A 27,197-nucleotide genomic window follows, 5' to 3' on the forward strand; every position below is an offset into this window, starting at 1 on the left:
TTACTATGTGTCCCAGGCTGGCCTCAGTCTCTAGAGAAGATATATATGGAAATACATTCAAAGCAGCATACATAAAATCCAGGTTCTTACCAAGCCACTTGTAGAAGAAATACAGTAAGACAATCATTACACAGCAGATGACCACGAACAGGACAACCGTGAGAGGACTGAATGTTAAGTAGTCTTCCTTCTTTTTCCTTGCCTCTCTATCTTCAGCATCTTCCACTGCCTTCATGTTTTCCCTGTATAAACACATACAGGAAAACATCAGTAAGCTTTTACCAAGTACGGTTACACTTAAAAATCTTTCTAGCACCAATTGAAGGTTAATCACAAAGGTAATGTACTTAAAGAATAAGGACCAGAAAGAAATATTTAATCTGGAAACTAAAACATCCTATATTCCTACTCTCCAGAGATAATCTGTCATTACATGACTTTGAAAATAAGATTTTTTTTTTAGTGAAAACAAAACTGTTAGAAGAGATGACGTTTATTTTTTTTTTTTTTTTGGTTCTTTTTTTCGGAGCTGGGGACCGAACGAACCCAGGGCCTTGTGCTTCCTGGGCAAGTGCTCTACCACTGAGCTAAATCCCCAACCCCAAGAGATGACGTTTATTATATTAACAAATTAATGTTTGCAGATGCTCATAGTTGGGAGAACTATTTATGTTGACATAGTTAAGTTTTTGGTTTTTTTTTTTTTTGGTTCTTTTTTTTCGGAGCTGGGGACCGACATAGTTAAGTTTTAAGATAAAACTTACAACTAACATTATCAATCTACAGACAATAGGGTATTTCTAAAATTAGTTTCTCTCAACTGTAAACATAAAATTCTCCTATGAGCAGACTCGGTATTTACTATATGTCTATTCTGTGCTCAGTAATGTATTTGGAAGAATTGTTTTAATTATCAGATACAGTCCTGTCCTACCTTCGTTACTTTCCATGAATTCTCCCATGAGTAGTCTCTGCTGTCAGCCTCATCGCCTCTTCCCAGTGTCATGGAACCTACTCTATCTTCCCAGCCCCCATTCCTCACCTCTGTCCAGTAAAAATTCCTGTCATGCATCTTCTGACCCGGAACATTAAGTCTGGGTTCATTGCAGATTATGGCTAAATAAAACTTTATGTCTAAACATTTGCACATTTGTAACTGTTAAGCACACACTACTTTCTCACTGAGACACCAGCGCTTTCCTTAGAACTCTAGATCAGGATGTCAAGGCATTCACACAAGTGTTACTAATGTGGTACCTAAGTGGGAAAGGTGCCAACCTTTGCTATCTGTCATTGAAAATAAACTTAAAAAATTTACAGTAGTACACATGGAGGTCATAACAACTCACATATTCATAGTCCATGTATTAAGAAGCACAAGGCACCCCCCCCTTCTGAAACAGTCTTGTGATGTGGCAGAAGCTGGACCTAGGCTTAACATGTAACCAAGGAGACTTCCAAACTCATGGTCCTCCTGAGTAGTGGGTTATGGGTGTGTACACACGTAAAGCACTTCACTAGAGGAAGGGGGGCTGCATTAGGCAGGGTCATAAGTGGCCTAGAACTCAGTATGAAGCGAAGGGTGACCTCCACCTCTCACATGCTATGATTATAGGCTTGAATCACACATAGCCTTCATAAACAATTTCTTGAAAGAGAACCAACTACCAGATTTATACATCAAATACCACTATTAATTGTATTCTTTTTGGAGTGTCATGGTTCAAACAACAAGGCAAATGTTCAAAACACTAAGTAAAAGCTCCTACCACTGAGCTATATTCCCAGAGCCTGCTATGAAATTGTAGTGTGTGTGTGTGTGTGTGTGTGTGTGTGTGTGTGTGTCTTCCAGAATACACGTCTGGATGTTGAGAGACAGCCTCAGGCATCACCCTTGGTCCTTGTTTTCTACCCTGTTGTAGACAGGTCTACCTGTCCTTCAGCTCCCACAAACTCCTATCTCTGACTCCCACAGTGTTGCAGGTGCACTTGGATGCCAGACATACACAACTGTGTCCAGCTTCAAATGGGCTCTAGGGCTTTGAACTCAGGTCCTCACACTTGTACGGTGTACACTTTATCCACTGAGGCTTCCATGAACATTTGATGTGCGATAAGTGTTTCCCTATTAACAAATAATGCAGGTGCCTACAATGTTCCTATTTAAAAAAAAAAAAAAAAAAGACAATCCCACAATCTGGTCTTAATGGCACTCAATATGCTGAGGTCAGAAAAAAATTAAATATTCTTATTATTAGGACTATCATGAAACATTATTTAAAACCATTTATCAGGAAGCCATAAAAAGTTTAATTAAACTTACAATTCAATAAGTCCACTCCAGTATCCTCCTAATGCCACAGTGAACACAGCAATTACAAAAATGACCACCAGAGTATAGTCAAAGTTAGGCCAGGATGGAGAATACATTTTCACGGTAATGTCATCTCCAAGAGTCTGAAGGGCAAGGTGACAGTTAAACACAGGAATGAATCTCTTCTACTAGAGTATGGCAGCAACATCTACACTTCATCACACAGCCGAGAAGACCGAACAACTGAAGGCTTGTTCAGCCCCTCAAGCTTCTTGTGAGCAAATGGAGAATGAATAATAGTCAAAGTAACTATAGCAATGGGAGCCTGGTGGTAGCGCACACCTTTAATCCTGGCACTTGGGAGGCAACGGCAGGTGGATCTCTGAGTTCAAGGCCAGCTTGGTCTACAGAGCAAGTTCCAGGACAGGCAGGGCTAGCCAGAGAAACCCCGTCAAACAAACAAACAAACAAACGAATCATAGTGATTAGATGCAAACAACTGTAACTCATAAACATCTAGTATGCAATGATTAACTTACCTCTTTCATATCATTAAAGTCTTTTTGGATTATAACTGCAATTAGTATAGTCACATTTTGAAATGCAGATTTGTTCCTTGAGGAAGGAATCTAGAAGAAAAAAATATGAAATGTGATTATTTACAGAATAAAAAAACATACATACTGGGCTGGAGAGATGGCTCAGTGATTAACAGCACTGACTATTCTTCCAGAGGTCCTGAGTTCAATTCCCAGCAACCACACAGTGGCTCACAACCATCTGTAATGGGATTCAATGCCCTCTTCGGGTGTCTGAAGATAGCTATAGTGTACTCATATACATAAAATAAATAAAATAAAACTTAAAAAAATACTACTACACTAAGTGCAAATATTATGTCAAACTATGAAAACAAAGCTTCATTATTCTTTCTTAATAATAACATAAATTCTCAAAATGAAATACTTTTAACATGAACTTCAACTGATATATACTATATATAACATTGTGCAGTTTAGACACTATTAGACACTATATAAACATATATTATATACATATGTTTCCAACCAAGTCATCTCAACTCTACAGCAAAAACTATAAAACTTTCCAATTAGAATGGTTTATTAATAAATCTAGAATGTTTACTTTTAGAATGTTTATTAATAAAAATTAATCTATAATATTATTAAAGCTTCAGCTTCTAGAATATGCAGAAGAGTTAACTCAGTTCCTGGGAGACTTGATGTTATAGGCTCAGTAGAAGCTACTCGGTTTTAGGACTTACTAGGACACTGTTGTTGGCAATCAGCAACGCTGCAGCACCACCTTCCTGTGCAATTTTGGCTTTTTCAAGAAAATGGCAGGGTCCCCAGTGTACCACCACTGCCTTGTTCTTTATGCCATCAGGAGGAATATCAGAAAGGTGGCACAGTGGTGTGCCAGTCAGATTCATCAAGCTAAGAGAAGTCTGAAAAGAAGAAATGTTTTTGATAAGAAGATACCTTATTCTGCCCAATAGTATTCATCGATGAGACTCCAACACTGCTTTGGTACAATGTTTTTTAGAGGCTGGGTGTGTAGCTCAGGGGTACAGCATGTACTTATGCCTGAGTTAACTAACAAAAACAACTTTATGACAAATAACAAGAATTCGAGGTACAAATTTTAAAATATCCTCAATCTGGGATTGGAGAGACGACTCAGCAGTTTAGAATATTGACTGTTCTTCTAGAGAACCCATGTTCAATTCCCAGCTCCCACGTGTCAGCTCCCAACCATCTGAAACTGCAGACATCTGACATCCTCTGTGGCCTCTGCAGGCACCAGGCATGCATGTGGTATAGAGACAGGCAGGCAGGTAAAACACCTACACACCTAAAGAAAAAATAAATAAAAACTTCCCTCAATCAAGCCAGTACAGTGGCACATGCCTTTAATGCTAGCACTCTATAAGCAGAGACAAGCAGATCTCTAAGACTTTGAGGCCAGTCTGGTTGACATAGTGAGTTCCAGGCTAGTCAAGTCTATTTAGTGAGTCTCACTTGTCTCACTAAAACAAACAAAAAATTCCCTAAGTCATTTCTTTTATGGAGAAAACTTGAAGTCAATGAAGTATTTATTAATTATCAAATATCATAACTGACCCATATCCTAAAAGTTATTACTCACAGTCAATATTTCTATTATTATGACTAATTGTGATGTTATTTACTTACTGCATTTTCTAGGGAACTTGGAAGCCGTGTCCAGTTGTTGTTATAATACATGCAGTAGTCCTTGGAAAGTGAAGATACGCCATTTGCAGATGCATGAAGGATGGCTTCCTGAGCAGTTGTCTGAGACACAAACAATTTTCATGGTGATAGTCATAATTAGGCTTGTGGGCAACTAAAGATTTTAATGATATTATTTATATTCAGAGTTGATCGCTTTTCCTAAAGACAGCAAGTCCTTCAATGAGCTTATTTACTCCTATTTAGCTCAGGAATATGGAAACTATACCCACTTGTCTAAACTCATTCTTTGGGGAAAATGGATCACTTTCCTACAAGATTAAACACGGCCCCAGTTTTGTTTTGTTTTTTTTTAATATTTATTTATTTATTTATTTATTTTTTATAAGTACACTGTAGCTGTCTTCAGACACACCAGAAGAGGGCATGGGATCTCATTACGGATGGTTGTGAGTCACCATGTGGTTGCTGGGATTTGAACTCAGGACCTCTGGAAGAGCAGTCAGTGGTCTTAACCACTGAGCCATCTCTCCAGCCCAACATGGCCCCAGTTTTAAGGGCCTCATCCCTGAGAGGAGTCTTGCTGTGATGTAACAATGCCTGTCTGCCCTCTAAGGCTGACACTTTCCTCCTCTTTTATGAGTTATGACTTCACTGTGTACATTCATGCAGAAAGAGATACTCAAAACCTCTCAGCTTGTCCCATGTCGCTTTTTGACTAGTACTTTTACCAAGGATTAAAGAGATATGGGATTATTTCTAAGTATTATCTGTATAACCACCTGACATTTAAATGAATTTTTGCTCAAGTCTTCAAGAGCCTTCAACTGCCTATCCAAATACACCAAGGCAGAGTTTAAGATAAAAACTGCCTGCCAGGTGGGGGTAGGGAGTAGCACTCGACTTTGATGGCAGCTCATGGGAGCCTAAGGCAGGCTGATCCTTATGAGTTTAAGGCCTGCCTGGTCTACAGATCAAATTCCAGGACAGCCAGGGCTACACAAAGAAACCCTGTCTCAAAACAAAATAACAAATGAACAAAATATTGCCAAGCATAGTCCACATGCCTTCAATCCTAGCTGTCAGGTATCAGAGGCAAGTGGATCTTTGTGAGTCCTAGGACAGCTAGGGTTACATAGAGAGGCCCTGTCTCTAAATAATCGTAAGTAAATAAGAAGTAAGTAAATAAAATAGAGAGCTAGCAGGGCTGGCAAGATAGCTCAGTTGGTAACAGCACTTGTCACCAAGGCTGACCATCTGAGTTTGATCCCAGGAATCAGATTGGGAGGAAGAGAAATAATCCCATCTTGTCCTCAGAGATCACAACACAAATGCATCCCCCTCAATAAATAAATAAAATAATAAAAATAACTTTTAGAAAAGAGCTAGAATACTTTCTCTTGTCTTCCTTCCCATTGCCTAGAAAGATAGGGATACAAGGTGACAGTAGTATACACAAAGGTGAGAGGTGGGACACGTGCAGATACCCTCAAACATTCAGAATACTGCTCCCTCCTTCAGTAGGGGCTCTTCCCATCTTCTCTGTGTCTCTAACCCCACAAGGAAGAATGTGAGTTCAGGGGGATGGGTCAGCAGGTGAAAACACAAGCAGCCACAACTAATGACCAGGATCCACATGGTGGAAGGAAACTGGAATCCTGCAAGCTGAACTGTGACCTTCCATACAGGCTGTGCCCCAGGTAGGCATGTGTAGACAGACAGACAGACAGACAGACAGACAGACACTGAACAAAATGGAAAAGCACACACAGAGCTGAGTCAAGGGAAGCTGCAGAGGTTTGTTTTGGTTTTTTGCCTGTTTGTTCATTTGTTCTGAGACATGGTCTCACCCTGTTGCCCTAGCTGGCATGGAGCTCACTTTGTAGAGGAGGCTGCCCCTCAGCTCATAGAGCTCTACCTGCCCCAGCTTCCCAAAACATCTGGTGAAATTGCAGTCATTTGGCTACTATTTTTTAATTTTAAAAAATATGTATTATTTTTTATGTGAATGATGTTGGGTTTTGTTTATTTGTCTTGAGACAGGGTTTCCCTTTATGCAACCCTGGCTGTCCTGGAACTCAATCTGTAGAGTAGGCTAGCCTCAAACTCACAAAGATGATGGCACATCCCCTGGAACTGGAGTTACGGTTGGCTGTGAGCTGCCATGCGGGTGCCAAGGATATAACCTGGGTCCTCTGGAGGAGCAGCCAGTGCTTCTAAACACCGAGCAATCTCTGTAGCATGCGATTAGGAGATGTGCTGAACCATACTCTTCCACCTCAAATATCCTTTGAAAAGGGGAGGAAATAGCTCTCTGGCATACTCAAGGCTTTTACGTGAGCAAATGTAGGGAATGCAGAAGCTATGAAACCAAATTACACCTGAGAGTTTACAAACGGGGCCCTAAGACAGAGAGCTAGCATGGCCCACCTGAGGTCATTCGGTGTATCTATGACTTTATCTACAGAGAGAATCCTGGTGATACAGCCAGGTTATTAGATTTAGGTTAAACATCTTTAGAGAGAGTAATCTAAGAAAATTGGGCACTTTTTACTGCATTCAACAAAATGTTAACACTAGGTTTTCCCCACGATTGGTGAGGATGCTAAGCCTGCCCATGTGCTTGGGGGTAACTGACTGCAGCATCTCTACAGTGTAAAGCTGACGTGGTTGTTGTTGTTGTTTTGATTTTTGTTTGGTTGGCTTTGTTTTTTTGTTGGTGGTGGTTTTTTCCTACCTCTGGTTGGTAAGCAATTAATTGACATCTGCAAGCGGTCCAACGATCTCTTGGTGGGTTCGAGCTTCCCTGTTGCTCCACAGTTCACATTAAGGTTCACTCTCGGTGTTATTCATTTTTATGGTTTGGATCTTAAGTGCTCCACCCCCACCCAAAGGCCAGTATACTAATGGCTTGTTTCACAGCCTGTGACAAAACTGGGAGGTGGTAGAACCTTTAGATGAGCTCAGTGAAAGAAGTCGTTGGGGGAAGGGAGAGGCACAGACCCTTGAAGAGGACATTAGTGTCTTGGTCCTCCCTCCCCCATCTCCTTCTCCCCCCCCCACGCCCCTCCTCCTCACTTCCTGGCAGAAGTATGTTAGTATTTCTGTATGGTCTCTCTACTATGTTGTACCCTTTGCCACAAAGCCCAAAGGCATCCAGGTCAAGAGACTAAGGACTGAAACTACGAACTCAAATGCATCATTCCTCTCAGTTCACTCATGGCCATGCCTTTAATTCCAGCACTTGGGAGGCAGAGGCAGGTGGATCTCTGGGTTCAAGGCTAGCCTGATCTATAGAGCAAGTTCCAGGATCAAAAAAGAGAAAAAAAGAAAAAGAAAGAATACACACACACACACACACACACACACACACACACACACACACACACTGTTGTTATTTGTTTTTCAAGGCAGGGTTTCTCTGTGTAACAGTCCTGCCTGTCGTGGAATTTGATTTGTAGACCAGGCTGGCCTTGAACTAACTCACAGAGATCTGCCTGCCTCCAGAGTGCTGGGATTGAAGAAGTGACCACCACAGCTGGCTATGTCATTCCTCTTTTTAAGGTGATTTTCTCAGACATTTTGTCATAGTGACAGAACTCGATAACTGACTGAGAAAAGTGGTACCACAATGGTAGACTGTGGCTTATGGCAGACTCTAGCTGATGATGTAGCTCGTAGGCCTTTGACAGTAGTCTGCAGGCCAAGTTTGGAGGTTTGGAAGAGCAGTTTAGAGAAAGCCTACCGTGCTGTAAAAAGAGCTTATCAAGGCCATTCTGGGACGAGAAGAGAATAGCAGAATGCTGCCCTCATGCAGTCAGTAAAAAGGCAGGCTCATGAACATACAGACGGAATGATGACTCTATCTGGAATTAGGCTAAATGCACCACACTATACATTCTGGCAAAGCACTTGTCTTCATTTTGTCCAAACTCTGACCCTGTGGGAAGCTGAGTTTAAAGGACTAGCCTGAAAGAGGCAATGTCCGGGTAGCACAGTGTTCAAACTATCTCATACAGGTATTAATAGATGCTTTCAATTAAGATTTATGATGAGAACCAAGAGCAAAGCCACTACAAATATATTTGGAGATCTTAGTTTGTTCAGAAAAGGGACATGTTTAATGTTGAAACCAAGGAAACCTATTACCGACTACCCCAACCTTAAAACAAAAAACAAAAACAAATAAACAAAACAAACGACAACAAAGCCCTTACTCCTCAGCAGGCTAGGGCTTTAGCTCTGTTGGTTGAGCACTTGCCTACTATTAAGGAAGCCACCTGAGCATGGCGGCCCATGCCTACCATCCCCACACTAAAGACAACCAGAAATCCACTGTCATTCTTGGGGACCTCAAGGTTGGCCTGTTTCAGACCCTGTTGGGGGGGCGGGTGGGGAAGGCCAAGTACTTTACAGGGTCAGTATCTAAAAATAGCGTGCTAAACTGTTCAGTGGTGGCACAAGCCTTCAATCTTAGCACTTAGGAGGTAGAGGCAGGGGGATCTCTGTGTGTTTGAAGTCAGCCTGGTCTACAGTGTGAGTTCCAAGACAGCCAGGGCTACAGAGGAAAAAAAAATGTCTGAAAAAAACAATAAACCAACAACAACAAAAGCTAAATATGTAACTCATCATTACCCACCTATCCATGCCAGCCATTAGGTCTTCTGAGCTCTTTAATAACAATCACAGTGTGGACTTAATACTTTGTTTGCTTGTTTTGTTTTCTTGAGACAAGATTTCTCTCTGTAGGCTGTCCTAGAACTCTCTGTAGACCAGACTGACAAAGATCACAACTCACAAAGATCCACAGGCTTCAGCTTCCTGAGTGCTGGGATTAAATGCAGGTGCCACCACTGCTCAAAAATGTGGTTTATCAAGAGTAGATGTATTACTGTGCTAAATATTGATTTACCTTGAGAAAGGGTTAGTGGAACTATGGTATAAGTACATAAACATCATTTTGTATTAGTCATCTTAAGAGGTCACTAAAATGAATATTAAGCTTGATGAGTAAGTTATAAGTTCACAACATTTATGTACCTGCTGAGTTTTCTTTGAACTTAAATGATACTTGTCTGGTTACTCAGTTCATATTCCAAAGATACAAAGTAATGCTACTGTGTTGTCATTCTCTCCTCAAAACACTTTTTGTATGAGTTCTCTCCTAATGCTGTCCAGCAAAGTTCCTAGAACGCCAAAGTCTACTTTAAAAAAAAAACAAAAAAACAAAAAACGTTTGGGCTTTGTCGGTGACCTTTTAAAGCCCAGAGTGACAAAGCAGTCTTTCAGAGAAGTGATGGTTTCTAAGTAATAACTGCATACACTGTTTACACAACAGTGTGCAAACAACACCTACAAAAAGTTCCCATCATCAAAGGCCAGAAAAGAAAGTGAACAGAAACGAAATCTAAAACACCGAATGCTACCTTCTTGGTCACACATTGGAGTTCAAATAACCTGATGCCGAATATTAAAATATTACTTCAGCAGATGTGGGCATGTGTGCACATATTCGTTGTTTTTTCTTAACCAGACTTTGACCCTTTTAGACTTCAAACTATTCAAACCTCTACTTTCCCCTTTAAAGGTATTTTAAAGTATACCTATAAGAAAACAAAAGCATAAAACAAATCCCCACAGTATAATCTTATGTACCTTACATAGAAGGCACTATATGGGAATGGAAGGAAAGAATATAAATATTAATATGGCCATAGATTGAAATGTATGTGAGAGCGGTTAACTAAAGAGAAGGCCAGAACGCTAACACCTGGAACCCTGTTCACATCTGCCCCTCCACCCGCCTTTTTGCGGGCAAAATGCAGCAGTGAGAAGGGCTACACAGATAAGCCCACAGAAGTGAATTCTTTGAATTAAGAAAAAAACAGGGCTGGGGATTTAGCTCAGTGGTAGAGCGCTTACCTAGGGAAGCGCAAGGCCCTGGGTTGGATACCCAGCCACGAAAAAAAGAAACAAAAAAAAAAAAAAGAAAAAAAAAAAAAAAAAAAAAAGAAAAACATGCCAGCAGGGTAAAATTATAGAGAGGGTTCCAGGACCAAGGAGGAGGAAGCTCCCCACCCACACCATCCACTCCTACCCCCGCCCCACGGGTTTCTTCCAGGGGTTGGGCACTTCGCGGGATTTCGGGAGCTGGGGGCGGGTGTGGAAGGCTGGGACTCAAAGACCAACAGAGTTAACCGGGCCAGGGCAATGGGAGAATGGGAAGCTGAGTTGGAATGAGAGAAGCGGGGAGGAGGGGAAGGAGGAGGGATGAGGGAAGTCGGGAGGGGTGGGGGAAGAGGGAGAGGAAGGCATGGAGGGGGAGGGGGAGGAAGACGGAAGAAGGGGAGGGAAAAGCGGAGGGGAGGGGAGTCCGGCTCTCACCAGTCCGAGCAGGCAGCTCCACAGCAGGGCAGCAGCGGGAGCGTGCAGCGAGTGCAGCAACCCCATCCCACCGGCGGGCAGCTAGGCGCAGGCTGCGCTGGCGGCACCCGGACCTCTAGGGTGCAGCCCCGACTTCCTCTTCCGGTTCCTCCCGCGGAACACTGGGCCGGGACTCTGTGGGGACTGTCAGTTCCTGGCAGTCTTTCTAGCTGCGTAAACCCCGGGTTCTCGTTCGGTTCCCCTTAACTGCAGCCGCCGCCCATTCCAAGCCACTGGAGCTTCAGGTTTCAGTTTCCTTTCAGGCCTCTGGCACGTAGCCACGAGACTTTCGTAAAGACATAAACCAGACAAAGCCCCTCTCCACATTTGCAGCACAAATCAAAACTCTTCCTCTGCTGCAAAATTTACGTCATCTCACCCCTGTCTTCTCTGTCCTTAGCGTCTCTACTTTCCCACGTGTTAAGATCCACGGACCCTCTAGGTGGGCAGTCTCTGGGGAATACACTCTTGGTGTTCCCTTATCGGCTAACTTAATACTTCCTCCCTAAAGAGTGTTTCCTAAGACACCTAATCTTAAGTGGCCTTCCATACTATGATTTATTTGTTCTCTTCATAGCTTGTTGTTGTTGTTGCTGCTGCTGCTGCTTTTTTGAGACATATCCTTGACTAATACTCTGAACTCACTATGTAGATCATGGCCTAGAACTCAGAGATCTGCCTGTATCCGTCTCCCAAGGGCTGAGACTAAAGGCATAAGCCACCATGCCTGATTTTTACCCCCATCTTCTTATATTCATCTCTGTGTCTCACCTGCTGCTATCCAGTTAATGGGAGGGTCCCTCTTTGTTGACTGCTGTGTCCTTACACATAAAATAGCCAGTGTATACTAGGTCGTCAAATATTTGTTGGATGACTGTTTAATACCAACCACTGAATAGGACAGTGTTCTGTTACCCTAAGGGAGGGACATAGGAAAAAATACAGACGTGTGAGCAAACACTGTTACAAAGTGACCTTTCACAAGGTACTGTACAAGGAGCAAAGGGAGGTGGAAATAGGGCACAAGGAAGGAAAACAAAAAAAAAGAAAAAGAAAGGAAACACCAGCCCTAGCCGAGTATAACTGACTCGTAAGTTAATTTCAGCTAGGCAAAGAGGGAGTTCACTTCCAGAAAGGAAGCTTTAGTCTCAAAACCAAGGGAGGCAACTACAGAACTGGACCTTGGCTGAAGGTAGGAGAGGTGGAAAGGAAGAAGAGGCAGAAGGTGAGATGGAAATGAATCACACAGCTTGGAACCTGAGACTTCATCATCTGCGTCTCTGCGTGGCGGGGATTCCTGAAGGAAATGCTCCTACAGTTCTGCGTGGGTTGTTTCTGAAGTTGTCTGTCCCCTGGCTTCCCCTTGTGGCCCAGTTTCAATCTATTTGTAAACCTACCAGCCCTCAAGAGCTCCCCAGACAGAAACTGCCAGTCATGACATTGTCGTATTTACTCTCAGCCACTTTTAGAGACTGTCTAGGACACTGATGTTTGAGCTAGTCTCCTCTTTCCCCTGGGATCCCACATACTTGCTCATCTGGATTAGACCAATATATCTGCATTTTAACTTTTATTAAACCGCATTTCCAGGTTTAATATACAGCCAAGCTTGAAAAACCTTTCGTTATTTAGTGTTTCAGAGTGTGGGCCTGGACCACGGCCCCTGATTCTGCCGTTTCAGCATCACCATTCAAACCCACTGAATCAGAGAATCAGAGAATGGACCCTCAACATGCCAGAGACCTCACACTGTTATATAAATGTAACTCAAAATAGATCTTACTCTTAAATATAAGACCTGACCTTCAAAGTTGTCTCAGGGAAACATTTGTAAAGATTTAATAGCTTTTTTTTGGGGAGGGGGGGAATGGAGATTTCTAAAACAGGACACTAAAAGGGAAAACTATAGAACAATAAAATCAACAAATTGACTTCACCAAATAAAAACCTCTATTCTTTGGAAGATATTCTTTTTATTTATTTATTTGTGTGTGTGTACTTGCACAGACACCTACATGAGCTTATGTCTACCATATGTCTACAGATGTCTACAGAGGTCATAAGAGGGCACCAGACCCCAGAACCAGAGTTACAGGTGATTATAAGCAGCCATGTGGGTGCTGGGAATTGAACCCAGGTCCATCTCCCCAAGAGCAGCCAGTGCTCAGAGCCATCTCTCCAGCCCCTGGAAGATATTCTTAAAGGAATGAAGACCACTGTAGATTGGGAGAAGACATATGCATGTGTGTTTACATATACATATATATGTTTACATACATACAGAGATATAAAGAACTCTTATTATTCAATAAAAAGACCAAAAACCGAAAAAGGAATGAACAAGTACCATGTACCTACGAGAACGGATGGAATGAAAATTATGTCACCAAATAGCAGTTGGGATGTGGAGGAACCAGAATCCTGGTGGAGATGTAAAGTGGTACAACCAGTTTCACAAGCAGGCATTTCCTGGTATAGTTAACCATACCCTACTATACAGCACAGCCATTCCTCTTCTAGTTATGTACCCAAGAGAAATGAAAGCAAATGTTTGTGAAGACAGTCCACCTCCATGATGGTCTAAGTGGCCCTGTAATGGTCCCAAACTATAAGTAACCCACTGTGGTTGGACGTAATTTGTCCCTGCAAGGCTCATGTGCTTGAATGTTTGGTCCTCAACAGCTAGGGGTGAGATGACAACATCTGAAAGAGGAGGCACGGTAATGTCTTCTATGTTCATCCATGAGGTCAATGACGAGTTTCCTCTTTGTAAAGGCTGAATCAATTTCGAATGTGTGTGTATCATATTTCAAAATCCAATAATTTGGTATATGCAATATGCATTTGTTTCTCATTGTTTATATACATAATGCATAAGTGTGTATAATATATATATATGAATAATTTTAAATCCAGGTTGTGTGAGAAAATATTCAGTATTTGTCTTTCTGCATCTGGCTTATTTCACTTAATATAATGATTTCCCAGCAAATGGATGATTTTTATAATACAAAAAATTCCATCTCACATATATATATATATATATATATATATATATATCATAATCTTTATCTGTTCTTCCTTGATGAACATTTCCTGACTGTTAGTGGTATGTCGACTTAGACTCCCTTGGGCATATACCCCAGTGTGGTACACCTACATGGTAGGATAGACCCACTCTCAGTTTTTGAGTAACATCACCCATGACTTTAACGGTGATTATACAAATTTACATTCCTACCAATAATGAATAATCAATAATCCCATCCCCACCCCCAGCATTTGTTATTGTTTGTTTTCCTGAAGGCAGCCATCTGACTGGGGTGAAACAGAATCTTTGAGACAGTCTCATTCTGTAGCTCTGGCTCTCCTAGAACTCACTTTGTAGACCAGATTAGTTTTTAACTCACAGAGGTCCACCTGCCTCTGCCTCCTGAGTGCTGGGGTTAAAGTCTATGCCACTACACCTGGCTCAAAGACTCTCAAAGAAGTTTTGGGATGTTGAACACTTTCAAGTATCAGCTGGACTTGTCTGCCTCTTCAGTCTAGCCATTCATTGTATAGTCTGGCTTCTTGGTATTTAATGTTTAAGCTCTTTATATATCCTGGATATTAATTCTCTATGTGATGTATAGTTGGCAAAAAAAATTCCCCAATCTATAGGGCCTATAGTATAGGCTGACTACTCACTGGTGGCTGTTTCTTAAATTCCTATAAGTCCTTTAGTCAATTCTTCAGATTATTTCCTGTGTTGATGGAGCCCTGTCCAGAAAATGCATGCCTATGCTGATACAGACATTTTGGTTGTTTCCAGTTCTTGGCTATTGAGAATAATGCTTCGGTGAAAATGGGAGTCCAAGCATCTCTTTGATACACTGACTTCAACTTGGCTCTGTGCCCAGACATGGGGCTGCCAAATCTCCCCAACTGCACTATGGTGACTCTTGTTGGGGTTTTGTGTGTGTGTGTGTGTGTGTGTGTGTGTGTGTGTGTGTGTCTTTATCGCTGAATACAACTTTCACAAGACAAAGCAGAGCATCATGGTTTCCATGATTACGTAGTACTCAGACCCAGTCATTATCTTGCTGCCTGGTAAAATAGCAACTCAGAGCTTCCCAGTACTCCTTTGTGGCAGAGCTTGTCTGGCTTTGGTCAAGTACTTTCCTCTCTGACACTCATCTGTGAGGCATAAATTCTCCCTGAGCTGAGCACATGACGTGGATGCTTCCTGATTCACAGGCATGACCAGACATGATGACAAGCTGCCAGTGGTGCTTTTGTCACTGTGAGGCCAATTTTCCTACTCACACAGACTCATTGCTCCATGGAAAGAGCCATTTTCTTCCCTGGGGGATTATATCAATGAAATAGTAGACGCTTCCTCCATTAGAGGTAGGTTGAAATGTTCAGTCAGTCACAAAGAATTCTAAAAAGAAGTATTCAATAGACAGAAAAGAGAAAGATGTTGACATGCCACATGGGTGAAAGTAGCAGGGTACCCAAGGAGATAGGACAGATTCGGGATTCCATCACCCCTGCCCAGGAATCTTTGGTTAGTTGGTTGGGTTTGTTTCTTTGTCTTTTTAAGTTTTATTTTTTTTAATTTATGGGTATGAATATGAGTCTATCAGTGTGTGCCATTTGTGTGTGTGTCCAAGGAAGCCAGAAAAAGGTGTCACAACCTCTAGGGATAGAGTCACAAGCAGTTGTAAGCCGCCCAAAACAGGAATCAAACTCTTAACCACTGAGACGTCTCTCCAGTCTTTTCTTAGGAATCTTTACACTCTTAACAAAGGAGCTCCCCTCTCTGACCACTTTAAGGCATAGTATATATCTCAAGCTGTTTTCCAACTTGTTATGAAGCCAAGAATAACCTTGAATTTATGGTCCTCCTTCCTCTGTCTCTTGAGTACTGAGATTTCTGGCCAGTGGAAGCCACCTTGCCAGGTTTTACGTCCTGCTTGGGATCCAGCCCAGGGTTTCATTCATGCTAGACAAGAATGCTACCAATTGAAATTTGTTCCCAGTAGATAAATGAGGCCCCTTAATGAAACACTTAACAGAGTCTTACCAGCTGGTTTTTGGTTTAGTTTGGTTTTTGAGTCAGGGTCTCACTCTGTAGCCTGGGCTAGGCTGGAACTTAGAGCCATTCTCCTGCTTGGCTTCCTAAACGGATTTACAGCTACAAGCTCCATGTCTGGCTGATTTCCTTTTCTTTTCTTTTGATTTAAGCTTGTGTCCACTGCTTTTTTTGGTTAAGAATTTTTATATGTTAGCTGGTTTAATACATTTAAAACAATTTCATGAGGTAAATCATTACTCTTATTTTTTAGGGTAATTTTTCATTTATATTATGCATATGGGTGTGGAGAGTGGATGAAGTCCCCAGTCAGTGTGTATAGTTGACATGAGCACAGCCATGTTACAGAGTCCAGTGCCTCAGGCCAGAGAAATTGCAAGGCCCTCCCTGATCTGAGCACGGATGTGTAACATTTATCTTTTTAACTAATATTTATAGCAATAAAGACATGGGAGGCAGGAGCTGAAGTGAAAACCTGCTAGCCTTGTGATGTCATTTTATTTTCTTAGCTATATACAAAATATCTATTTACAAGACTAATTTGGCAACTAAACTGCTAGGTCTTTAGGAATCTCTTTCTTTCTGTGTCATTTACTGTGCTAGTTTACATTTCTCTCGAGCTCCTAAAAGAGCCCGAGAGAGCTTCTTAGCTCTTTCCTAGAATACTGTTTTACCTGTGTCCTGCCAGCTACCTGTCTGTGGTTCTTGCAAGCACAAAGAAAGGATCCCTAACTCTTATCTGGAGCTCCTTCCATAAAGATCTTCCGATCCAAAAGAGAGAGCTCTTAAATGTCAAAGAGGTCTCCTCCCTTAGATCCTTGGCAGGCTGAACTGGGCAGGAACTGTCCAAGACAAGTCAGGAGGGGCTAAACCTTTTCATCTTTGCGGTCTGGTAGCTCAAAGCCATCCAGCTGACTTTGCCTGGGCTCACAGAACAAAGATCACAAGAGCTCTCCCAAGCAACTCGCCTTAAAATAGGTAGGAACTTTCCGTCCTTTGGCATCTTCTCTATGGAGGCTTTGAGAGGCACACCCAAACATCTACCTTCAGGACACGGCTAACTGCCTCCGACAAACGCAGGGTCTAGGCTTTCATGTTTTGTTAATGATTAGGTTTTCTATGTACAATAATCAAATATCCTGTAGCACAGATGTTGAGAGGTTGTGTAGGAGGTACCAAGCAAAGTTTCTTCCCAGGAGATGACTATAGCCTGAGACTGCTCCCCTACAGAGACCCACTAGGGAGGTTTGGTAACCCGTGTCTACTTCAGCTGTACAGAATAAACACCGAGTTTTCCAGTGGCTGGTTAACCTCCATCAAAGCACACCGCCCACCCAGCCCCAGATTTTCCGGGTGTGTATCTTGTGTCTGTTGGTCCTTGGCTCCCTGTTGCCCGAGCCAGGTCAATCCAAAACTGTGCAGTTTGAAGTAATATGGGTGTTATGTCTGCTTGTATGTCTGTGTACCACATGCATGACTGGTGTCCATGAAGATGAGAAAAGGTTGTTGAATGCTGGGAGGTTGTAGAGTTATAGATGAACCACTATGATCACAGTGAGCCACCATGTTGGTGCTGGGAGTCCAGCTGGGCTCCCGCAGGAGAGCAGCCAGTGCTCTAAATCACCGCTTCACCTCTTCAGTGTCTACTCTCCCTCCCCCTTTTGTCAGATGAGAAAATTGAGTGGGAAATTATGCATGTGAACTCTCAGAGCAAGACATGGAGAAGGAACTAAAATTATAGTCACTTCTAGTCCTATGTCTGTTATAGATTCTCAATGAACCAGCAAATTAAAAGTTTTGATTAATGAGTATTGTAGATTTCAGAACGTTTGAATTTGACAAAATTACCTCTGAAGTATCTTCTAAAGCATAGGTAGGGTAAACTTTCTCTGGTATAGCTGGATTTAATCCCAAACAAAATTGGTTTGAATATTTTTTTTCCTTGCTCTTTACTCGCCCTCCAGTTTGGACTTTACTTTGGAAGTCCAAAAGTTGAGCTGGAGATGAAGTTAAACCTGTATAGCAAGCACAAGGTCCTGTATTTGAGTATTTGATCCCCAGTACCCCAACACACACACACACACACACACACACACACACACACACACACACACACACACCCCTCTCTTTATAACAAGGATAAAGCTGCGATTTTCTGATTCAATGTTAAGAAGAATTTTCAGTCCTCAGGACAAGTTAGACAGCCTTCAAAGAGTTTTAAGTCACCAAGTAAGTCCTTCTGGGATAGACTTTTATACTAGTTATAAATATAACCTGATTCATGCATAAGACAATGCTATAAAGATTTGTGTAGACACTTATATCTTGTTTTCTATGAATGGATTGTTCTATTTTTTAAAAAGATTTTTAGTAGGGGTTGGGGATTTAGCTCAGTGGTAGAGCGCTTGCCTAGGAAGCACAAGGCCCTGGGTTCGGTCCCCAGCTCCGAAAAAAAGAAAAAAAAAAAGATTTTTAGTTTATGTGTATAAATATTTCCTGTACAATGTATATATACATACAACACATGCATACTGTTGCCTGCAAAAGTCAGAGAAGGGCATCCTAGAACTGGAATTACAGATGGTAATTACACATGTAAGTTGCCATGTGGTTGCTGGGAACCAAACCTGGGGCCTCTGTAATAATGGTAAGTTCTCTTACCTGCTGACCATCTCGCCAGCTCTTGAATCAATGACTTTAAGATGGGCATAATCTACTGCAAGCTGGAGTTCTGCTGATCTTATATCATCAAGGCATATAACCAGAGGTGTTACTGTCTGCATGGATCAGGATGGCTGCAAGGTGCATTGATTGGCTTTTAGTGTAGAAATCAAAGTCCCAAACTTCTCAGGCATAGCAGATTGACTTCAGTGTTGCCCAAATGCCTCTCTGGCTCCAAGTGCATTAACATAGTTTTCTGGGTGGGTATTGAAGTCCTGTCTCTTGGTTGTGTTAAGGACCACTCCAAGCTTCTAAAACTCATTTCATAGTGATAAGAACTTCCAAATTAATAAGCTATTACTCAATGCACATAAAGGCAGACGAGTGTCTTTTGAAGAATGTAGATACCTTTTTTTAAATTTCATTTTCAAGACAGGATAGTTCTGTGTAGCCCTGGCTGTCCTGGAACTCACTCTAGACCAGGCTGGCTGGAAGTCACAAAGATCTACCTCATTTCCTCCTGAGTGCTGGGATTAAAGGCATGTGCCACCATGACCAGGTGAATGAAGATATTTTAAAGTATAATTGTTGTACAGTAACTTACCACCCGAGACACTTCTGTTCTATATTACTAACACTCAATGAACTGTTGCTTGCTCAAGGTAGACTCAGATTTGACTACCAGTGCAGTTCACATAACAGCTCCAATCACACATGGAGTGGATGAGATATGTGTTTGGTGCTATTTTCACTTGGGTCTATATTATCACCATCTCATAGAATTAAGTAACATTATTTTGTGATTGAGTTAGGGTCTTCTTCGATAGCTCAGACTAGAATTCACTATGAAGCCCTGGTCTGGGAGCTAACAATCCTCCTACTCCAGCCTCCCAAGGTCTGCGATAAATTAAATTAAATCAGTATTATCAATTGTCTAATTTGGCCAGAATATGACCTTCATAACAATGTATAGGCCGGCCCCTTCCTGGACTTCTTTATTGAAATATAGAACATATACATCTATTTCCTCAGTAACAAGCCTTGACATTACCAGCCATCCCTTCCTTTTTCTCATTTATCATTAACTTACACCTGCCATTCTCTGTCAGGTGGGCATGCCAGAGGTCACGACACAATAGGGCTATATGATATAACTGCTTAGCACAGGCATTGTTGAGCACCTGGGTCAGTGAGTACAGCTGCTTGTCAGCTAAGATAGGAACATCAATCTAAGTGAAAAAAAAGGGTTGTTTTTTTTTTTTTTTGAGGTGACTCAGTGTCATGAGATGTAGATTTAAAGTTTACAATGGGTAGTTCCAAACCCACGGTCACAAAGGCCATGGTTGAACTCAAAACGAAAGAGAATCGATGAGGGAAAGACGCTTGACAGGCACGGGAGGGAGGTGAGAGACAGTGGGGTGTGAGAGGAACCAGCATGCACTTCATGTATGAAATTATGGAAAGACACATTTAAGTAGTTAAAACATGTAAAAGTAAATCAGTAATGAAAGAGTGACTCTCAAGTAAGGGGTGGGAGGTGCATCTGGCCACTAATCAACAGTATTTACATATTTAAAGACAGGAGGTCTGTATAGTGTTGTGGTGAGTGTTCAGAAACTGAGCAGACCCTCACAAGAATATCTCAGCTGTAAAGCAGGTTTGGGTGAGGGCCCGGGCTCAGCTGCTATCGACAAAGAGTAAAAGGGGAGATCAAATGAAAGGAAGAAAGAAAAGAACCCGAATCCTTTGCCAATATTTGCCTCCCCGAGCAGTTTCCCGACTTCCCTCAGCACCAGTTTTGTCTCTTACACTCCAAAATAGCCGGGACATCCACGTTGTGTTCTTGCTCTCTCTCTCTCAATGCATCTGTGAAATTCACCCACATGGTTGCACAGGGCTCTAGACCAGCAATCTTCACTATTCTGTTTTATAAATATACTACATTTATGAATATACTTTAGTTATTTAAAATGAAAAGCTTTGGGATTTGCTTCTGTTTGTTTGTTTGTTTGTTTGTTTGTCTTTTTGTTTTGTCTTTCCAGCCAGGGTTTCTTTGTGTATTCCTGGGCCCTGGTTGTCCTGGAACTCACTCTGTAGACCAGGCTGGCCTCCACCTCAGAGATCCCCCTGCCTCTGCCTTCTGAGTGCTGGTACATAAAGGTGTGACCACCATTGCTCTGCCTAAAAGCACATTTTTCTTATTGTTACTGTTCAGGGTCTTACTATGTAGTACTTGGTTGGTCTGGAACTAGGGATATAGACTAGATTGACCACCAATTGCCTGCCTCTCCCTCCTGAGTACTGAGAGTAAAGGTGTGGATCTCCTTGCTCAGTCCCAAAAGCATCTAAAACAAATAACAAAGTTTATTGTTGAGCCAGCAGCTGTCTCTGTCTTCTAAACATAGCATCACCTTTCTGCCTGGAACACCTTGTTTTCACTACTTATTTCTTTTCTTTTTCCAAATTTTAATTTTTAAATTGTTTTAAATTAATTTTATGTGAATGGGTATCTTGCCTATGTGTACATATGTATAAGAAGGCATTGGCTGCCCTGGAATTGGAGTTAAGAGACAGTTGTGAGCTGCCATGTAGGCTCTAGGAATCAAACTTGAGACCTCTGGAGGTCATGAGTTCAATTCCCAGCAATCACATGATGGCTCACAACCATCTGTAATTGGATCCAACGCTCTCTTCTGGTGTGTCAGTGACAGCATGCTCATATACATAAAATAAACAAATCTTTAAAAAATAGAATGCAGTTATAAATTGCACTGGTTTAGGAAGTGGCAGTAGGGTTTATGACATCATTAGCTGTGGGTAGCAAGCTAGGTTTACAGTACCAAGAATGAATTTCTTCCTATTAAGCAGGCCTTGAGTCCAGTTAGAAAGCGGTTACCCCTAGAATATAAGTGTTACTAGTGCACTTCCCCATGCTATGAAAGTCAGTCCTCAGGGAAGTGGCTTCAAGATCAGATGCAGCTCAATTCCTCCAAGTCCTGTGTGAAGTATGTGGTGTCTTCAAATACAGGGCTTTACTTTCAATCTCTGGAAGGCACCAAGTGTTGGCATTTTTTCTAGGTTCCGCCCCACAGTGAGTTACCTTGTAAAAGCCAGGTGTGCCTGGCTCACTATAAAAGGGGCTACTGACCCCGTCCTCACTCTCTTGCTCTTACCAGCATACCCTCTTCCCCCTCTGTCTCCTCTATCCTCATTCCCCTCCTCCCTCTCCACATACTCATGGCCAGTCTCTCCTCCTCCTCCCCTCCTCCTCCTCCTCTCTCTCTCTCTCTCTCTCTCTCCCTCTCTCTCTCTCTCTCTCTCCTTCCTGTCTCTGTCTCTAAATAAACTCCCTCCCCATCCCTAAATAAACTCTATTCTATATCTATTCTATACTATACTGTTGCTTGGCTGGTCCCTCAGGGGGAAGGGATGCCTCAACATGGGCCCACAAAGGCACCCCTTCCCCTTCACCATACCACGCCTCCACCAAACATATCCCGGCTCCTCTCTCTCTCTCCCTCCCTCTCTCTCTCTCTCTCTCTCTCTCTCTCTCTCCCCCCCTCTGACTTGTTTGTTTGTTTTGTTTTTTAAGACATGGTCCCACTGAATAGCTTTGGGTAGGCTGTAACTCCTTGTATAGACCAGGCTGTCTTAGAACTCACAGAGATCTGCCTGCCTCTGCCTCTGCCTCTCTGCCTCTCTGCCTCTCTGCCTCTGACTGCTAAGAGTAGCGCTGTACAGGACTACACCTGAAACCATCATCTATTTTCTAATCTAGATAATTCTCACTGCTCCTTTGGACACTCAGGCAGCGGGTCCTCTGGGAAGCACTCACACCCACTGAGGGGCAAGCACTGCCTCTGAATTCTCAGGAGACTGCAGGAGAGGATGTGTCTCCCTCACCGTTTATATTATCCTCAGTACTCAACACAGTGTAGACATAGTTATGTTTTAATACATTTTTACATACTCTCCTATGTATTATGTTATTTTAAGGTTATTTTTATGTGTTGGATTAAAGAATTGATACTATTGTGAAGTCATATTAAATACAGGTCTTCCAGATACAGACACCCACAGCCAGTGGATGGAGCTTGGGTACTCTTATGGAAGAATAGGAAGGATTGCAGGCCCTGAAGGGGACGGGAACTGCATTAGAAGATCAACAGAATCAACTAACCTGGATCCTTAGACTCTCGGCATCTGAACCATCAACTACAGAACATACATGGGCTGGACCCAGACTTCTCTGCACATATGTAGCAGATGTACAGTTTGGTCTTCATGTGGAGCCTAGACAACTTGAGCAGGGATGGGGGGCTATTTCAAAAGCTGTAAGTGAGCTATATTCTACTAGCTGGGCTGCCTTGTCTGTACTCAATGGGAGAGGAAGCACCTAGCCTCGTAGAGACTTGAAGTGCCAGGGTGGAGGATACCTAGGAGGAGGCACCTGCTCAGAGGAGAAGGGAGGGGAATGAGGGAAGAACTGAGAGAGGGGGTGACCGGGAGGGAGGCAGTGAGTGGGATGTAAAGTGAATAAGTTAAAAAAAATTAAATTAAAAATAAATAAATAAATACAGGTCTTCACTTAGTGCTAAACTGTAGACTTAGCGTTAAACTCTTCAGGAACACGTGCGAAGCTCTGAGCCTCCTCATCCCCCACCCCCTCTTCTTCTTCTTCTTCCTCCTCCTCCTCCTCCTCATCATCATCATCGTCATCACCAGCAGCAGCAGCATAAAGGAGCAAAACAACACACACAAACAACACGTACAACACACACACTAAAACAGGCTCACATCAAGAACATATTTCTTTGTTATTTGGGAAGAGATAAAGAATGATGGATACAAGGGTCCTTGGTTTTTCTTCTACCTAAATCTCTTTGCCTTCATTTGCCTAATAGGTTGATGTCTTTTTTTTTCCTCTGACCCTAGATGTTGTTCAGGTTTAGAGAAGGAAGGGGGTCAAATGGAGTGGGTGGGTTGGGAGGGGGCTACATTGCTGTTAACAATTACTTAGAATCTTAGTGAAACAAAAAAAGAAGCATTTTTCCATGCCCACTTCAGACCCTCTGTGGTCTAGCCTGTGCAAGAGCCTCTCAGTTCAGTTACTAGAGTGAGAAGAAGGGAATACCAGACAGACCAAATACGCCACACAAATCTTCCCTCAGAGAGCAATGTCCCAACATGTAATTGGTACAATAAAAGCATTTAGGTTTTGCATTCTTGGAAAGTGATGTGGTTAAAAATACAGCAGAGAAATGTCCTGAAAATCACCCTATTTGAGGACGGTTGGACACCATGTCATTGCTGGTTACTGATTGACTTTGAGTCTGTAAAGTCATTGGGCTGCTATCAGGACAGCAAAGGATTAAAGTCTTAACCTAGTAGCTTTCCCCTGAAACTGCCCTTTTCTTCTCAACAAAATATAGTCCCTAGAAATTTAGGGCTTGGGGTTAGAGGCAACTAAAAAAAAAAAAAATCCAGAAAGATTTCTTTACTGGGACTGAGTGAGAAAGAAGAGAGTGGAAGGAACTCAGGTCTTAGAGATGATGCTTGAAGGCAGGAAGGAGAGAAAGGCAGCTCTGGAAGGGCCTGAAAGGCCTCTGTGAACACTGAAGTCACTCTTAGTCAGGCTTGTATTCTTAGCTGCTCAGGAGAAAGAGGCAGGGAACTGCCAAATTCAAGGCCTGCCTGGGCTATGGAGTAAGTTTAAGGCCAGCCTAGGACCAGTCTTAGCATGAAGAGGGGTTCTGAGAAAAGGAGTACCTAGGGACAGAGAAAAGAACGATTCGAAGTCAAATCGTGAATCCAAGCTAACAACTTGTGTTCTGCTTGATACAGCTTTTCCAGTCATCTTCTCTCTATGTTCTACTTTGTCTCTCGTCTGCATGCTTCTGTTCTAAGAGAGCTCTGTCCATGCCCTGCTTGCTTGTGTGTGCTGGTGTGTGTGTCTTTCTGTCTGTCTGCCTATGTCTGTCTGTCCCTGTGTCTGTCTCTGTGTCTGTGTGTTTGTCTCTGTGTCTAAGTGTGTGCAAGTCTCTGTGTTTGTCAGTTTTCCAAGCAGTTCTCTCTTTTTATCCTATAAAATTCTCTGGATAGCTCATCTCTTGCAGAATACAGGTCCAGTCTTTTAGTTTACATATCAATCCAGTCATTTACTCTAGGTTTATTTTTTATTATCTTATGATCCCATGCCCTTTGATTCTTAGGAGACAGAAAGTTTTTCTTTTTCCTTTTTTTTTTTTTTAAAAAAAGATTTATTTATTTCATTTATGTGAGTACACTGTCGCTGACTTCAGACACACCAGAAGAGGGCTCAGGTCCCATTACAGATGGTTGTGAGCCACCATGTGGTTGCTGGGAATTGAACTCTGGAAGAGCATCAGTGTTCTTAACGCTGAGACATCTATCAACCTACATTTTTTCTCTTAACATTGCAAAAGATTTCAGAGATCCGTCTGCCTTTTGGTGGGACCCTACCCTAAAATTATCATCTCTACCACACCTGGGCCTAACCCTGCTGTGTCATAGGCTGACCTTGAACTCAGGAATCTGCCTGCTTTTGTATCTTCCTGACAAACTGGCTCATGGCGTAGCTGCCTTTGTTCCTTTAGATTCCTGAAGCCCCTCATAATTCATATTGCCTCCTTATATTTTTGCATAGTTCAGAAATTATATATTTTTTTCTTCTTTTTTTTTTCTTTTTTTCGGAGCTGGGGACCGAACCCAGGGCCTTGTGCTCGCTAGGCAAGTGCTCTACCGCTGAGCTAAATCCCCAACCCCGAAATTATATATTTTTAAATTCAGGTATCTAGAGCTTTCCCCCAGCCTTAAGGGCTGTCCTTGAAGGTCCCAAAGTTTACCATTTTTGCTGAGACATTAGTCATACCTTCACCTCCTGAATTTGTGCTGTCAGATTATCATGGAGTCGTTAATGTTAACAGAGAGGACATTCCTCCGAGTAATGTGACCAAAAATATGTATATCACACAAACAAGCCTTCTACCCACAGCAGCCATCCACACTCATGGAGGCTCACACCCGGGCCCTGTCCCAGGGGCAGGAACCATGTCACCCTGTCCCCACTCGGGCCACATCCGGCTCAGCAGACTCTCTCAAATTTTCAATTAAGAAATTAAAAAGGGATAGGGAGAGAGTTCGATGATTATCACTTGCCTAGCATGTGAGAGTTCCTAGGTTCAATCCTGAGTAATATATACACGTAGACACATACACAGACACACACATACACAGTTATCAAATGTTGCCAAATTCCTTACTGAATCAAACATGATTGTTTTCCTTCTGTTGCCTTAGCATTTATATTATGCTGTCCAATCAAGTAGTCTTTGAATTTAAGCTAACTGAAGTTAAAATTTTAAATTTGGTTCTTCTGCTATACTGGTGGAATTCTAAGCACTCAAAAGCTTGGAGAGGAGCTTCTGTGTTGGACAGCATGGACACAGAGCACTGCCAACCGCTCTGCTACACAGAATGCCCTGCTGGGGCTGACTGTAAGCCGACACTCTCTCCCTCTGTGGAGCAGAGAGAGCTCTGAGCAAGGACACCTTGTGCATGACTCCTGGAGCCTCTGATTTCTGCTCAGATTGCAAGGTTCTAGTCCGTGCCTTATTTTTGAAAGCAGCTGTACATAAAACCTGTAATCTTCTCTAGGGCCATGGTTTAGATTGACTCCTAAAATGTGAGCGGACACCGATTGTTACCTCGTTCGCCCACACTGCCGGGAAGCAAGCGTGGGGTTGATGGAGACTAGTGGGCTAAGGTGTTTGTTCATTTATTTACTCCGTGGTTTTGATACATTTTAATACATTTCACATTAAACCTGAGATGTATTTGCTCAGAGGAAAAAAAATTAAAAGCTTCTTCCCAGTAGACTTGTCCAAGAAAAAAAAATTCTATGTCTAAAAACATTCAGACCCTTGGCACACTAAGGACACAGGAAAGTGATCTGTAAAACAGCTGTTTCTCTCAGGAAGCTCAATGTGCTGTTCCTTAAAATGGAAAACCCTGTTGCAACCCTTACACTTTTCTGTTCTTACTTCCTCATCTTTGTTCTGCCTGGTGATCTATTACATAGAACCTGCTATTCCTTGTAAACATCGTTTAGTGCCTGTATGGTAGCTTGTAAACATAAGTTTAGTGCCTGTATGGTATCTTTGCACGCAATTGCCTCATAAAAACTCGGCCACTGAAGACACTGCGGATGCTTAGAGCCTCACACATGTTCATGCTACCCAGCCTCCCCTTCTGAAAACTCACATGCCAGACTCCAGTCTTGTTTCATGGACAGAGCTCCATTTTCTATAGCATGGCATTCTAATTATTCATGTAAACTAGGATACTTTGTAAGGTTAACTGTGGGTTTTTCGTCTAATATTTCCTAACGGTACCACAGTGAGTGGGGCGTGAGACCGTTGAAGCCCAGTAGTCTGACACAGACGCTTGCAGCTGGTTCTGCAAG

General features: G+C 42.3%; 1 protein-coding gene across 2 annotated transcripts in view; it reads right to left on the minus strand.

Annotated features, from left to right (window-relative positions):
• Sppl2a (signal peptide peptidase like 2A) overlaps positions 1 to 11,214 on the minus strand; it is a 43,862-nt gene extending 32,648 nt beyond the window's left edge. The window contains exons 1-6 of one of the 2 annotated variants that reach the window (XM_032904145.1): positions 10,933 to 11,214; positions 4,531 to 4,650; positions 3,600 to 3,782; positions 2,854 to 2,943; positions 2,324 to 2,457; positions 91 to 242 (exon numbers count right to left, since the gene is read on the minus strand). In XM_032904145.1, the coding sequence (XP_032760036.1) occupies positions 91 to 242; positions 2,324 to 2,457; positions 2,854 to 2,943; positions 3,600 to 3,782; positions 4,531 to 4,650; positions 10,933 to 10,998 (745 nt within the window). In that variant the 5' untranslated portion in view covers positions 10,999 to 11,214. The remainder of the gene's footprint in view (positions 1 to 90; positions 243 to 2,323; positions 2,458 to 2,853; positions 2,944 to 3,599; positions 3,783 to 4,530; positions 4,651 to 10,932) is intronic. The other variant, XM_032904144.1, reaches the window with a different exon arrangement.
• Between the last annotated feature and the right edge of the window lie 15,983 nt (positions 11,215 to 27,197).

This window comes from Rattus rattus, chromosome 5 (genome assembly GCF_011064425.1).
Source record: "Rattus rattus isolate New Zealand chromosome 5, Rrattus_CSIRO_v1, whole genome shotgun sequence".
In the NCBI taxonomy this organism is placed as follows: Eukaryota; Metazoa; Chordata; class Mammalia; order Rodentia; family Muridae; genus Rattus; species Rattus rattus.